At 43.7% G+C, this 15156-nt stretch overlaps 1 protein-coding gene across 2 annotated transcripts in view; it reads right to left on the bottom strand.

The window, feature by feature from the left end:
* The window catches only part of LOC128412042 (zinc finger protein 883-like), a 90374-nt gene extending 75462 nt beyond the window's left edge, over nucleotides 1–14912 (bottom strand). The window contains exon 1 of one of the 2 annotated variants that reach the window (XM_053384869.1): nucleotides 13796–14912. In XM_053384869.1, the coding sequence (XP_053240844.1) occupies nucleotides 13796–14197 (402 nt within the window). In that variant the 5' untranslated portion in view covers nucleotides 14198–14912. The remainder of the gene's footprint in view (nucleotides 1–13795) is intronic. The other variant, XM_053384868.1, reaches the window with a different exon arrangement.
* Between the last annotated feature and the right edge of the window lie 244 nt (nucleotides 14913–15156).

Genomic DNA, 15156 nt, shown 5'->3' with positions numbered 1-15156 from the left:
TGTAAAGTATTGCACTTGGGCAAAAAAAATGAGAGGCACAAATACAAGATGGGTGACACCTGGCTTGAGAGCACTACATGTGAAAAGGATCTAGGAGTCTTGGTGGACCACAAACTTGACATGAGCCAACAGTGTGACGCGGCAGCTAAAAAAGCCAAAGCAATTCTGGGCTGCATCAATAGGAGTATAGCATCTAGATCAAGGGAAGTAATAGTGCCACTGTATTCTGCTCTGGTCAGACCTCACCTGGAGTACTGTGTCCAGTTCTGGGCACCACAGTTCAAGAAGGACATTGACAAACTGGAACGTATCCAGAGGAGGGCAACCAAAATGGTCAAAGGCCTGGAAACGATGCCTTATGAGGAACGGCTAAGGGAGCTGGGCATGTTTAGCCTGGAGAAGAGGAGGTTAAGGGGTGATATGATAGCCATGTTCAAATATATAAAAGGATGTCACATAGAGGAGGGAGAAAGGTTGTTTTCTGCTGCTCCAGAGAAGCGGACACGGAGCAATGGATCCAAACTACAAGAAAGAAGATTCCACCTAAACATTAGGAAGAACTTCCTGACAGTAAGAGCTGTTCGACAGTGGAATTTGCTGCCGAGGAGTGTGGTGGAGTCTCCTTCTTTGGAGGTCTTTAAGCAGAGGCTTGACAACCATATGTCAGGAGTGCTCTGATGGTGTTTCCTGCTTGGCAGGGGGTTGGACTCGATGGCCCTTGTGGTCTCTTCCAACTCTATGATTCTATGATTCTATGATTCTATGTATAAAATACTGTTGGAATGGCACACAAAGGATGAAGAAGTTAAATCAGTTATGATAAAATGGGCCAGAGATATTGGTCATAACATACAATTTGATGATTGGATAAAACTATGGAATGAAAGTATTAAATTTACTGCATGCACTGCATTAAAGGAAAATGTTATGAAAATTATATATAGATGGTATATCACACCAGTAAAACTAGCAAAAATGTACAAAACATGTAAGAAGTGTTGGAAATGTAAAGAAAAAGATGGTACATTTTTTCATATGTGGTGGGAATGTAAGAAAGTGAAAAGCTTCTGGGAGTTGATATATAATGAGCTGAAAAAAATGTTGAAATATACATTTGTTAAGAAACCAGAGGCCTTTCTCTTAGGAATTGTTGGTAATGAAATAAATAGAAAGGATTATTAAATTTTCCAATATGCAGTGACAGTGGCAAGAATATTACTGGCTCAGAATTGGAAACAAGAACAAATACCAACGTTGGAGGAATGGAGAACGAAGCTGATGGACTATGCAGAACTTGACAAACTGACTGGGAAGATTAGATATCAACGAGATCAAAGATTCATCGAGGACTGGAGAAAATTAGCAGAATACTGGGAATGTATAAGTGATAACGAAATAACGTTAGTGGCATTTAAAGAAGCTCTGTAACAGAATAAGAAATATTGCAAAAAAGCAAAATATAAGAGGGGGTAAGCATAAAGGCAATATTAAAATTTGGAAATGTGTATTTAAAAAATTAGAATTTGAATGATTGGCAGAGAAGCTGAAGGAAGTCAAAAAATCGAAAAATTTATTGTAAATTGTTAATGTGGTATGAATGTATGGAAAATTAATAAAATATATTTCAAAAAAAAAAAAAACAAATCAAGTCCAATTGTTCTCTTTTTAAAATATGAAAAACCTCACGTCTTTTTCTGGGAAGATTCAGTCCATTACAATTCCAACTTAGAAATTGCAGAGCCATCTTGTTATTTACTTGGTTGTTCCTCCAACTGCCCCAAGCAGTTGTTCTTCCTCTGTCGGTGCTTTGAGCCCGAATGTTAAATTCAAAATGTCTGTTGCTTCCTTTGCTTTTGTAGTTTGTTCCACCACTTCCTTCAGGAGGTCCTCCTCGTTTCTTTCCAGAAATTGTTCTTTGTCTTGCACTGTTTTTATTTTGATTTTCTTTCCTTTGTAGTTAAAAGACAAGCCTTGTGGAAACTCCCATCTAAATAATATATTGTTCTTTTTCAGCAGAGTGACCAAGTCCTTGTAGTAAGCTCTCACCTCCAAGATGTATTTAGGGATGTCTTTATATATCTGCACAAAAGAATCTTCAATCTCCAAAGTTCTTTGAAATTGTAGGTTTAGTATTCTATCTCTCTCCTCTTTAGATCTTAAAGTTATCAGACAATCCCTCGGATTCTTTCTATTTTGTCTCCTGCCCAGTCTGAAAGCAGTTACTATCTTGAATTCCTCCTCCTTCAAATTTACCTGCCAAAATTCCGAAAACTCTTTTGTGAGAAAGTCTACCAGATTATCTTTTTCACTTTCTGGAACCAGTCTCAGTCTCAGATTTCTCTCCTTTCTCTGTAGTTCCAGTAAGGACAGGGCCGCCTCATGCTCATCCAGCTTTTTGCAGACTGGTACTAGCTTTTCCTGTGTAGTTTCTGCAGAAATTTTTGCCTCTTCAGCAATCTTTCGAATTGTAGCATTTTCTTCAATTAATTTATTTATTGTCTCTGTATTGGATGTGACACTTTTGGTGTTTAAATCTAATTTTGTTGACAGTTCTGTCAGCTGTTTGGAATTTTCTGTGCTCTGCTTAGTCAAAGCTTCCAGGGCCTCATTTATTTTGACTAATGCCTGTGTCACTGGATCCATAGGTATAGTTGTCACTTTTTCCTGCCCAGCTGCGCCTGCTGGAACTGAGCCTGATATAGAGCCCCTTTTCTTTTGTGCAATTTTACTTCTAGCTCTTGTTGTTATCTCTTCTGCTGGGCCACTCATGTCCCAAGGTCATTCCCACGGGAATTGCTTTTAGATGGAAAACTCCACAGGCCTGCTCTTTACAATCTAATTTGTAACTGTTTCCCTTCAGCCCTCTAGAGGGAGCAGTCCAAAGTCCAAAATACAAAGAAACAAGGATTCCCCTCAAAAATGGCAACAAATCTTCCAATATATTTCCGATGGTAAAGCTGTCAATTAGTAACTTCAGCAAAGTCCCAAACTTGTAACAAATAAAGTCCCCACTTTATAATAAATAGGCAAAGCGCCAACTTTGTAACAAGTCTCAAATGACAGTTCTCAGTCTCGGTGACTTACTTTCAAGGCAGTCCTTTCCAAGGATTCAAAATGGCAGAAAGTTTCCCTTCTTTACTTCTTTCATGCAGGTAATACAAGTTAAATCTCCCCCCCTGCTCCTGCCTGCTAGGGGGGAGGTTCAAGTTCAATGTCCGAGTTAAGCAGTTTTAAAATTATTTTCCGTCAAATTGCAGCTTTGTATTTCGTTGCTTTGGCTGTCATGCAGTCCGGGAAAGGCAGACTTCCTTACTTTTTACCTTCCCCGTTTTCGGCCAAATTTCTAAAGTTGTTTTAAAGTTGTTGTTCAGTCCTACTCACGGGTAATCAGATTAAATTCCAAATGTCAGGAAGGAATCGGCGCTCTCCGTCCATGGCGATGCGGCTTCACTCCACGGGCTGGGTAGCGACTCTCAGCACCGCGCTCACACCCGATGCCACTCCGGAGCCTTTAAAAAGGCTCCTTTGCAGTAAGGGGGGCGCTTAAGGTGCCCACCGAGTCTCCGTGTTCACAGGCTTCCGCGCCTGTGATTTTAGGGGTCCCCGCTTCGCCGTAGCGGTCAGACCCGAACTCGTGGAGTAGTCTCCCTGAGCGGAGCTCAGCGGGAGACCGCCATTGAGCGCTGGCGCCGACCGGAAGTCCCTGTTGACATATTTATTTCAAAATAGTCTTTCAAAGTTTTTTGGGCCTTCCTGTATACTTCTTCATCTCTAAACAAAGCGTCATTCATCCTCCATCTAAAGGTGCCGGTTGTTGTTTGCTTCATCTCCATCTTTACAGCATTATGGTCTGAGCAAGTTTTAGGGCAGATTTCCACTTTTTTTTATCTTTGGTGCCATTCCTCTAGTAATCCAAATTTGGTCAATTCTAGTCCATGTCAACTTGGCTTCAGAGAAAAAAGTTCCCTCTCTCTCCAGGGGGTTCTTGGTTCTCCAAATGTCAATCAAGTCCATATTGTCAGTCATTTCGAAAAAAGTTTTTGGTAGTCTACCATCTTTAGTAACTACCTGTTTTTGTGCCTTGTCCATGTTTGTAGATACAACTCCATTCATATCCCCCATCAGGATTACATTGTAGTCCATATAGTCCAAAAGAGTCTCATGCAACTTCTTAAAAAAATCAGATTTCCCCTCATTCGGTGCATATACCCCTACAATCAAAAATTTCTCTCCTTGATGTTGAATTTCAATTGCCAAATATCTTCCTTGTTCATCTTTAAAGATTGATTTCGGTGAAAATTTCTCCTTTGCATAAATCACCACTCCTCTCTTTTTTACCTTGTCAGACGAAATAAACTCTTGTCCCAATCTTTTGTTGATAAGTATTTTCCTGTGAAGCCTCATTACATGTGTTTCCTGTAAACATATCAAGTCCAATTGCTCTTTTCTTAAAATGTGAAAAACACTTTTTCTTTTTCAAGGGGAGTTAAGTCCATTACAATTCCAACTTAAGAGTTGCAACGCCGTTGTAAATTACTTAGTTTTCCCTCCAACTGCTCCAAGTTGTTGTTCTTCTTCTGTTGGTGGTTTGTCTCTCCCTGGACTAGAGAGTCCAAATGATAAGTTTGCTATATCTAAAATTCCCTTTCCTGATGCGTATAGCTCCTCACCAGACTCCACTTTCTTCTGTAGGTCTTCCTCGTGGTCTTTCAAAAACTTGTCTTTATTGTTTACTGTCCTTATTCTTATTTTCTTTCCTCTGTATTTAAAAGACAAACCTTGGGGAAATTCCCACCTGAAGAGTATTTTGTTTCTTCTCAATAGAGCCACCAAGTCTCTGTAGTAGGCCCTTGCATCCAAAATATATTTAGGTATATCCTTGAAGATCTCCACAAATGTTCCTTCAATTTCAAGCGTTCTTTGGTAGTGCAGATTTAAAATTTTGTCTCTTTCTTCTTTTGTTCTTAAGGTAATCAAACAGTCTCTTGCCTTATTCTTTCCTTGTCTTTTACCAAGTCTAAATGCACTCACTATCTTAAATTCTTCTTTCCCCAGGTCCTGTTGCCAAAAGTCTGTTAGTTCCTTTGTAAGGAAATCTATCAGGTTGTCTTTCTCACTTTCAGATGCTCCCCTGATTCTCAAATTTCTCTCCCGTCTCTGTAATTCTACCATAGACAATGTCAGGTCGTGTTCTTCCAATTTCTTATATACTGGTGGTATCTTTTCTTGGACAACAACTGCAATTTCCTTGGCTTCCTCTGCTATCTTTCGAGTCGAGGCCGATTCCTCCAGTAATTTTTTGATAGATTGTGTATTGGAATTTACCTTCTTTCCCAGTTCATTAATACTTGTAGTGTTCAAATCAATTTTTGCTGAGGCCTCAGCTACTTGTTTATTTGTCTCAGCTACTTGTTTATTTGTCTCTGCAACCTGATTAGCTAATTTTTCCAAAGATGCATCAATCTTGCCAAGTGCTTGAGCTAATAACTCTTCAGATGACATAGCTTTTGGCCTTACTTGCAAAACAGCAGCTCCAGCTGTACCTGCTGCTCCGGATATTGAAGGCCTTCTCTGATGTGTAGTATCCGTCTTGTATTGTCTACTGGACCTGGTGATCTTTTCCTGTGTCAGCTCTATCTTCCCTTTTCCATCTGCCATAACACTCTCAAGCACAGCCCAAGAAGAGGAATTTTCCACAGCTTAGTTACTGTTGGCTTAGTTGTTATTGCAACATAGTCTCCTCTAGGGGGATACACTTCCAATTTCACTTTGTAACTTTCAAAACAAATAATCCTTATAAGTCTCCAAAATCTCTTAAAAGTCACACTTTCAATGTCCTAAATAAGTTACTTTCAGTACTGGAGACACTGTAACTTTCTTTCAGAGTTAAGTCAGATTTTTTTAGCCTTAAAGTGTTGACAGTTCATCCCAATAAACGACTTCCCTCTCATAGGCAGTCTGTTCCTAGGTTTTAAAGACAGCAGATATACCTTTTCTCCTTTTTTTTCCCTTGCAGGATAAATGTTACTCAATTTCACCCCTCTGTCACTGCAAACAGGGGGGGGGGGAATCTCCTTTTTGGTGCTGGATTTTAAGTCTTTGATAACGTCTTTCAAAGTTACAGCTTTGCAGTCTCTTTGCTTTGATCTATTTACAAGACCGGAAAGGCAGACTTCCTGTTTATACCTTTCCCGATCCGGCCGAATTTTAAAAAAATTTCTTCAAATATTTGCTTAGTCCTACTCACAGGTAGTTGTTTTAGCTCCCAATTGTCCAGGAAGGAATCAGCGCTCTCCGGCTATGGCTTGCGGCTTCGCTCCGCGAAGAAGGTAGATGGCTCTCAGCTCCGCGCCGCTCACCCCCTTTCCGGTCCGGAGCCTTTAAAAAGGCTCTTTCGCAGCGGGGGGGCGCAAATGGAGCCCGCCGAGCCTCCGAGCTCACAGGCTTCACTGCCTGTGATTTTTCCGGGTCTCCGCTTTGCCGTAGCGGCCAGACCCTGTCCTCGCTGAGCCGATTCCCTCCGCAGCTCGAAGGGAATCCGCCATTAAACCGCTGGCGCTGACCGGAAGTTGGCTGCTGCATTCTGGATTAGTTGTAGTTTCCAGGTCACCTTCAAAGGTAGCCCCACGTAGAGTGCATTGCAGTAGTCCAAGCGGGAGATAACCAGAGCATGCACCACTCTGGTGAGACAGTCCGCGGGCAGATAGGGTCTCAGCCTGCGTACCAGATGGAGCTGGTACACAGCTGCCCTGGACACGGATTTAACCTGTGCCTCAATGGACAGCTGTGAGTTCAAAATGACTCCCAGGCTGCGCACCTGGTCCTTCAGGGGCACAGTTACCCCATTCAGGACCAGGGAATCCTCCACACCTGCCCGCCTCCTGTCCCCCAGAAACAGTACTTCTGTCTTGTCAGGATTCAATCTCAATCTGTTAGCCACCATCCATCCACCAACCAACTGCCTCCAGACACTCACATAGGACCGTCACCGCCTTCACTGGTTCTGATTTGAAAGAGAGGTAGAGCTGGGTATCATCCGCATACTGATGAACACCCAGCCCAAACCCCCTGATGATCTCTCCCAGCGGCTGCATGTAGATGTTGAAAAGCATGGGGGAGAGGACAGAACCCTGAGGCACCCCACAAGTGAGAGCCCAGGGGTCTGAACACTCATCCCCCCCCCCCCACTTTCTGAACACTGCCCAGGAGGAAGGAGCGGAACCACTGTATGACAGTGCCCCCAGCTCCCAGCCCCTCAAGACGGTCCAAAAGGATGTTATGGTCGATGGTATCAAACACCACTGAGAGATCCAGCAGAACTAGGAAACAGCTCTCACCTTTGTCCCTAGCCCGCCGGAGATCATCAACCAGTGCGACCAAGGCAGTTTCAGTCCCGTGATGAGGCCTGAATCCCGACTGGAAGGGATCCAAATGGTCCGCTTCTTCCAGGCGTGCCTGGAGTTGTTCAGCAACCACTCGCTCAATCACCTTGCCCAAGAATGGAAGATTTGAGACTGGGCGATAGTTGGCCATCATGGCCGCATCTAAAGATGGTTTTTATTTTTTTATTTTTTAATGATATTTATTGAGATTTTACAAACAAAGAAAATTACAACATAAAAAAATAAAAATAAAAATAAAAAAGATACAAAAATACAAAAAAAACAGAATATGTGAAAAATAAAAAAAAATAAAAATAAATCAGTCTTGCTAAACATGATTAGAAGGGACCATTTGATTAAAGGTATTCAGGTCGGAGCTAAACAGTATAAACTTAAAGCGTTTGCAGATGACTTAGTATTGACATTACAGGAGCCAGAATCTAGTACTAAAAGAGTATTAGAATTAATTCAGGAATTTGGTCAAGTGGCAGGATTTAAATTGAACAAGTCAAAGACTAAGGTTCTTGAGAAAAATTTAACACCGATTGAGAAAGAGAGGTTTCAGGGACTTCCGGGTCAGCGCAAACGACGAATGGCGGAGTTCCTCCGATTGGAGGAACGGGCTCCGTGGAAATTGGGTCTTCCCGCCGCGGCGAAGGCGGGGGCCCGCTAGAAATCCCAGGTGGAGAAGCCTGGGAACGTGGGGTTCGGCAGAGCACCAAGAGCGCCTCCCCTACTCATGAGGAAACCCCTTTTCGGGGCTCCGGAGTGAAGTGGGGTGAGCAGCGCGGTGCTGCGAACCGATTGCTATTTCCATGGAGGGAAGCCGCGAAGCCAACTCCGGAGAGCGCTGACTTTTTCCTGATGAGATTTGGACTCTAAATCAAGTACCCGTGAGTAAAAACGGAGAATTGGATCAAGAAAATTTATGAATTAGGCACAAGCGGGAAGGTTTAAACAGGAAGTCCGCCTCCCGTTTTTTGTATATAGACTGAAGCAAAGACCTTGCAAACTAATAGCCTGGAAAACTGCTTTAAAGTTGGAAATTTCCTGCATCTACAACTAATAAAACCCCCCTTGAAAGCAGGAGAAAAGGGGGGGGATTTGACTGGTTAATCCTGCAGGAGGAGAGTAAAGGAATTTAAGTTTCCATCGTCCCAAACCTGGGGATGGGGTGTCGGGACAGAAATTGTTTGAGACGTCCATTGATTGAAAGTGGAGTGCTTTGACAGATAGTATTAAAAAAGAAGAGAAACAAATTAACTTCAATGCCACCTTCTGCATTTCTGTATTTTAAAGATACAAAGTATTTGAAAATCGAAAGGATTTGAAATCGAAAGTAATTTCTTTTGTTGGATACATTTTAAAAATGGATACAAAAAGAAACTGTGTCCCCTAGAGGGAGCCTGTCAGTTTGTTGTTGTAGCTCACAGCTGCAAGATTTGGATCGTGGGACCTGCCATTTGACCTTGAGCAGAAATGTGTTGGAAGGAAGGCTTAGTGTCTGCCCTTGGCTTGCTGGAGCAGCTGCATGAAAAAATGAATTTGATGCATGAAAAATTGGATTTGATGAGCGCTGTGGCTAGTGAATATGATTTAACAGGGAACAAGGATAAAGAAATCATACAGCGACCAACTCAAGAATCTGGTTTGATAAGGCAGGTCCAAGGGCAGATGAAGAAGGAAGAGGCAGTGATTCTCCATCAAACAACACGAATGGAGAGATCCAAAGTCCGGCAGGAACAAAAGTTACTGATTGAACTTGGAGTGTGTTGGGAAGTGTTTGAAGTTAAGGAAGTTCTTAACTCTAGTGGGACTATGAAACAGGTGAACAACTATCTTTTGGATAAATACTTTTTGGATTACAAAGATGACAACAGGGAGTGGGACTGGGGGGAAGGGACTTGCCTGATGAAGGAAAATGGAAATTATTACTGGATGGAACCCTCCGGAGACCCACTCCCCAAGAAGCTAACAATAGACAAAGAAGTGCGCAAGCACAAACAAGGACAAGAAAATGTGCAGAGGGGGCCAAGAAGAGACTTAAGGGCCTCGGACATAAGAACACCAGATTGATGGACTCGACATGACCAGAGACCAGGAAGAAGGGACGTTGGATAAAAACTAGAGATATCAAGGGAAATTATTTTGTTAATTTTGGAATTAGTGTAACATTAATGAAATATTAGGAAACATGCTGGAAAGGAACTAAACTGGCTTTAGCAGAAAAGATTTAAGGAGATATGAATGCATATGATGTAAATTTTGAAATTTTAAGATTTTTAAGATAAGATAAGGGTAAAAAGATTAAGGTAAATTGAATAACAGATTATATTAAAAGATGGAAGGGCAATGTTGAATTAATTGATAAGATAGATTGGGAAGATTAATAATTTAAATTAAAATTGAGAAACATGGGAAGAATTTGCTGAAATAACGAATTAAACTAGAATACAAAAAGGGAGGTGTGAGGAGGTTCAAGAAATAAGCAAATGGAAAGTTGTAAATTTGAGATTTGTATTTTTCTTTTTCCTTTTTTGGTTTTTTCTTTTTGTTTTATTTTGTGTTGTATTTTTCTGATTTTTTCTGTTTTGTTTTTGTTTTGTATTGATGAAATTCTGAATAAATATCATTTTTTTAAAAAAAAAGAGAAAGAGAGGTTTCAGAAGGAGACGGGATTAACATTGGTTAAGAAAGTAAAATACCTGGGGGTTAACATGACTGCTAAGAACTTAAATTTGTTCAAAGATAATTACGAGAAATGTTGGTCAGAAGTGAAAAAGGATCTTGAAATATGGTCAAATTTGAAGCTTTCCTTGTTGGGTCGAATCGCTGTTATAAAGATGAATGTATTGCCAAGAATGTTATTTTTATTTCAATCATTGCAAATTTTGGACAAAATGGATTGTTTCAAGAAGTGGCAGAAAGAGATTTCTAGATTTGTCTGGCAGGGCAAGAAGCCCAGAATAAAATTTAAAATATTAACTGATGCCAAGGATAGAGGTGGATTTGCCCTGCCAGACCTTAAACTTTACTATGAATCAGCAGCATTTTGCTGGTTGAAAGAATGGCTGCTTCTTGAGAACACAGACATTTTGGATCTAGAAGGTTTTAACAATGTTTTTGGGTGGCATGCATATCTGTGGTATGACAAGGTTAAAGCTCATAAAGCATTTAAAAACCATATTGTCAGAAGAGCATTGTTTAATGTCTGGACAAGATATAAAGATTTACTTGAAAATAAAACCCCAAGGTGGTTATCACTGATGGAAGCGAAGGCTCAGAAAAAGCTCAATATGGAGGCCAAATGGCCAAAATATTGGGAGATTTTGGAACAAGAAGGTGACAAATTGAAATTGCAGAGTTTTGAGAAATTAAAAGATAAAGTGCGAGACTGGCTTCATTATTATCAAATAAGGGAGGCTTATAATATGGATAAAAAAATTGGTTTCCAGGTGGAAAAATCAAAATTGGAAACAGAACTGCTAGATCCCAAAACTAAGATACTATCAAGAATGTATAACTTGCTGTTGAAATGGAACACACAGGATAAAATGGTCAAATCTGCTATGATTAAATGGGCACAAGATGTTGGACATAACATAATGTTTGCTGACTGGGAGCAGTTGTGGACCACAGGTATGAAATTTACGGCATGTAATGCCCTAAGAGAGAATATTATGAAAATGATATACAGGTGGTACATGACACCAGTCAAGCTTGCAAAAATATATCACTTGCCCGATAATAAGTGTTGGAAATGTAAGGGAAATGAAGGTACATTCTTTCACCTTTGGTGGACGTGCCCAAAGATTAAGGCTTTCTGGGAAATGATCTATAATGAAATGAAAAAGGTATTTAAATATACCTTCCTGAAGAAACCAGAGGCCTTTCTCCTGGGCATGGTCGGCCAATTGGTGTCAAAGAAGGATAGAACTTTTTTTATGTATGCTACAACAGCAGCAAGAATACTCATCGCGAAGTATTGGAAGACACAAGATCTACCCACCTTGGAAGAATGGCAGATGAAAGTGATGGACTACATGGAATTGGCGGAAATGACTGGCAGAATCCGCGACCAGGGAGAAGAGTTGGTGGAAGAAAATTGGAAGAAATTTAAAGACTATCTACAGAAATACTGTAAAATTAATGAATGTTACAATGATGCAGGATTGAAATGAGATGGTTTTAGTAACAAAGTTAAAAGAATATGCAAAAAAGGATTGATAATTAGATGAAAATATGATGTTCAATATGTTAAGATTTATAATAAAGGATTTGCTGAATTAACTATGTGAACTGGAATACAAAAAAGGGAGGTGTGAGGAGGTCAGGAAACGAGTAATTGAAATATAAGATATGTAAAGATGGTTTTTTAAGAAGCGGTTTAATAACCGCCTCTTTCAGCGGGTCTGGAAAGGCTCCCTCACGGAGGGAAGCATTCACCACCCCACGAAGCCCATCGCCCAGTCCTTCCCGGCTAGCTTTTATAAGCCAGGATGGGCAAGGATCAAGGAGACAGGTGGTTGGTTTCACTCGTCCAAGCAGCCTGTCCACATCCTCGGAGGTAACAGATTGGAATTGATCCCACGCAATTTGACTAGACAGGACTCTAGCACTCTCCCACCCCGGCCCTGATCCCACGGTGGCGTCTACCTCTTCCCGAATCTGAGCGACTTTATCTGCAAAAAACTTTGCAAAATCATTGCAGGAGATCATGTGGCCCGTACTGGGCCCCGATGTAGCAGGTGGTTCCGCTAAATTGCAGACCACCTGAAAAAGTCTCCTGCTGCTGTTTTCTGCAGATGCAATAGAGGCGGTGAAGAAAGTCTTCTTCGCCGTCGCTACCGCCACTTGGTAGGCTCGACATTGAGCTCTAACCTGTGTCCGGTCAGCTTCAGAATGGGTCATCCGCCACCGGCGCTCTAGCCGTCTCAACGATTGTTTCATTGCCCTCAGATCCGTTGAAAACCACGGGGCTGTCCAGGCTCCATGTAATCGGAGAGGGCGCTTTGGAGCCAAACAGTCAATAGCCCTGGTTAACTCCACATTCCAGCGGGCCACCAGGGAATCAGCTGAAAGGCCATCAACATGGGATAAAGCATCCCCTACCACACTCTGGAAACCATTTGGATCCATTAAGTGGCGGGGGCGGACCATCCGAATCGGTCCCACCTCCCTGCAGAGGGGATGGGTCGCAGAGAAGTCCAGTTGCACCAGGAAGTGGTCTGACCATGGCACTTCTTTCGTTTCGCTTTTACTTAGTGTCAGATCACCAACATCCATAGAGGTAAACACCAGGTCCATGGCATGTCCGCGGCTATGGGTTGGGCCAGACTTATTCAGGGACAGCCCCATGGAGGCCATGCTTTCCATGAAGTCCCGAGCGGCCCCTTGTAAGGTCGTGTCGGCATGAATATTAAAATCCCCTAGGACAACCAAACTAGGTATCTCCAGGAGAACATCCGCCACGACCTGAAGCAGCTCGGGCAGGGAATCCTTGGTGCAGCGGGGAGGTCGGTACACCAAAAGGAATCCTGTACTCTATTGCCCAACTTCCAGAACATGCACTCGGAAAACTGGGTCTTCCCAATAGGACGCCTGGTGCAAACTAATGACTTCCTAAAAATCACTGCAACCTCCCCCCCCGCCCACAAGGCCTGGGTTGCTGTGCATAAGAGAAACCTGGTGGACAAGCAGCGGCAAGGACAGGCCCATCTGCTTCATCCAACCAAGGCTCTGTTACACATGCCAGGTCAAATCCTCCATCCATGATCAAGTCAAGTAAAATTGAGAGTGGTTAAAACCTCAGCGCCTAGGACTTGCCAATCGCATTGTCGGCGGTTCGAATCCCCGCGGCGGAGTGCGCTCCCGTCGTTCGGTCCCAGCGCCTGCCAACCTAGCAGTTCGAAAGCACCCCCGGGTGCAAGTAGATAAATAGGGACCCCTTACCAGCGGGAAGGTATATGGCGTTCCGTGTGCTGCGCTGGCTCTCCAGATGCAGCTTGTCACGCTGGCCACGTGACCCGGAAGTGTCTGCGGACAGCGCTGGCTCCCGGCTTATAGAGTGAGATGAGCGCACAACCCTAGAGTCTGGCAAGACTGGCCCGAACGGGCAGGGGTACCTTTACCTTTAATATTCGCTAGGGCCAACTACTGTTACCACCGGCCTTATAAAGGAGGTGTGAGCGGGCTAGGAAGCCTCTTTATTGCTTATTCTTGTACTGAAAGAAAAGAATCAGACTGAACCCTGAAGGCCTGGCGGAACAGCACTGTCTTGCATGCTCTGAGGAAAGATGTCAAATCCCGCAGTGCCCTGGTCTCTTGTGAGAGAGCGTTCCACCAGGACGGAGCCACATCCGAAAAGGCCCTGGCTCTGGTCAAGATAGTATCCAGAGGAAAGTCTCCCTCACCTGCTTTCTCTCCTCTGCCTGACTCAGGAGGAAACCTTCGGCCAGGGCCACCGCCTGGGAACTGGTCTCCGCTCCACACTCCCTCACCCAGCTCTCCATCTCCGGGGGAAGGACAGCCAGGAACTGCTCCAAGATCACCATGTCCAGCATCTCAGCTTTCGTGTGCCTTTCTGGTTTCAGCCACTGATGGTCAAGGTGGTAGAGTCGGCTGCAAACCTCTCGGGGTCCTTTGGCCTCCTGGCAGCAGAACTGCCTCACCTGCTGGCTCTGCACCTCTGAGCGGAGGGTGTCCTCCTCACCCAGGATCTTCAGCACAGAGTTTTCCCAGAATCCCCCACTGCTTCCAGTTTGGTTGGCATGGCCTCTTCCTTCTTCAGGGCCAGCTGGGTCTTGCTCATCCATCTGTGCTCTCAGGAAGCCTCTGAGAGATCAGAAGGTATCCTTTGGTCTTCTGCCAAGTTCTGTCCCGTCTTAATGAGAAGCTCTAGCAAATCCTACAAAGCAAATACATTGTTCTGTTACAGAATTTGTAGGTCAGGAGAAGAAACAGATCCCTGAACAAGCATGGATGAGACTTGCCAGGAATCAGGACTGGACGGCACCAGAGCCCAAACCATGAGATACCTTTTTGAAAAGAAAGAGGAGGAGGAAAGGGAGAAGAAGTAAGTCTCTAGCCCTCTAGCAATGCAAAATGTGGAGGCAACTGAAGGGGTTTCTGGGAGATGAATCAGCCTGGTTGCTCCTGCCTTCCAGTCAATGCATGAAGTCAGAACTGACTGACAAGGGAGTCATTTGAAAAATGGATGCTTGGCTCTAGTGGGGGTCCTCACCCGGGGGTCCTCAGGAGTTGCCCCCACCCCCACTTCTGGGCACATTTCTCCCCTGCTTCTGTCTCCTTTTCTTGCACTTGGACTCTCCGCCGCTCTGAAGACAGACTCCTGGGGTGGGGTCCCTTTTTCTTTGCTCTGAGGGCCAGGTATGTATCTAGTCAACCCCCTGAGGGCCAAGTGGGTGGGGCCAAATACATCTCCCTTGAAATATAGGCAGGCAATTTATTATGATTATTCTCTTAGATGGCTTAACACACGCAGGGCCATTGATGCCCAGGTCCCTGGAGGCTCAGGGAGGAGCAGCGCCCATTTCCGGCTGCTCTGCCAGCAACAATCCCTTTGGGAGAGAGAGGATGTGGTCCTGGGATGCCCTGCTCTGGGTGCGAGGGGATGGCTGCCGTGGCCTCTGTGGGGAGCTGCCCTGGGAGACACTGGGAAACTGGTCCCCAATGCAGCAGCCAGACTCTGGGCTGGGATCCCTCTCTTTACTCCTGGCCTCTCTTTTCCAACTTTTTTTCCTTCCTCCACCTC

This window comes from Podarcis raffonei, chromosome 4 (genome assembly GCF_027172205.1).
Source record: "Podarcis raffonei isolate rPodRaf1 chromosome 4, rPodRaf1.pri, whole genome shotgun sequence".
NCBI lineage: Eukaryota > Metazoa > Chordata > Lepidosauria > Squamata > Lacertidae > Podarcis > Podarcis raffonei.
The sequence above is the reverse complement of the archived record's forward strand: the minus strand, read 5'-3'. Positions and strand labels throughout refer to the sequence as shown.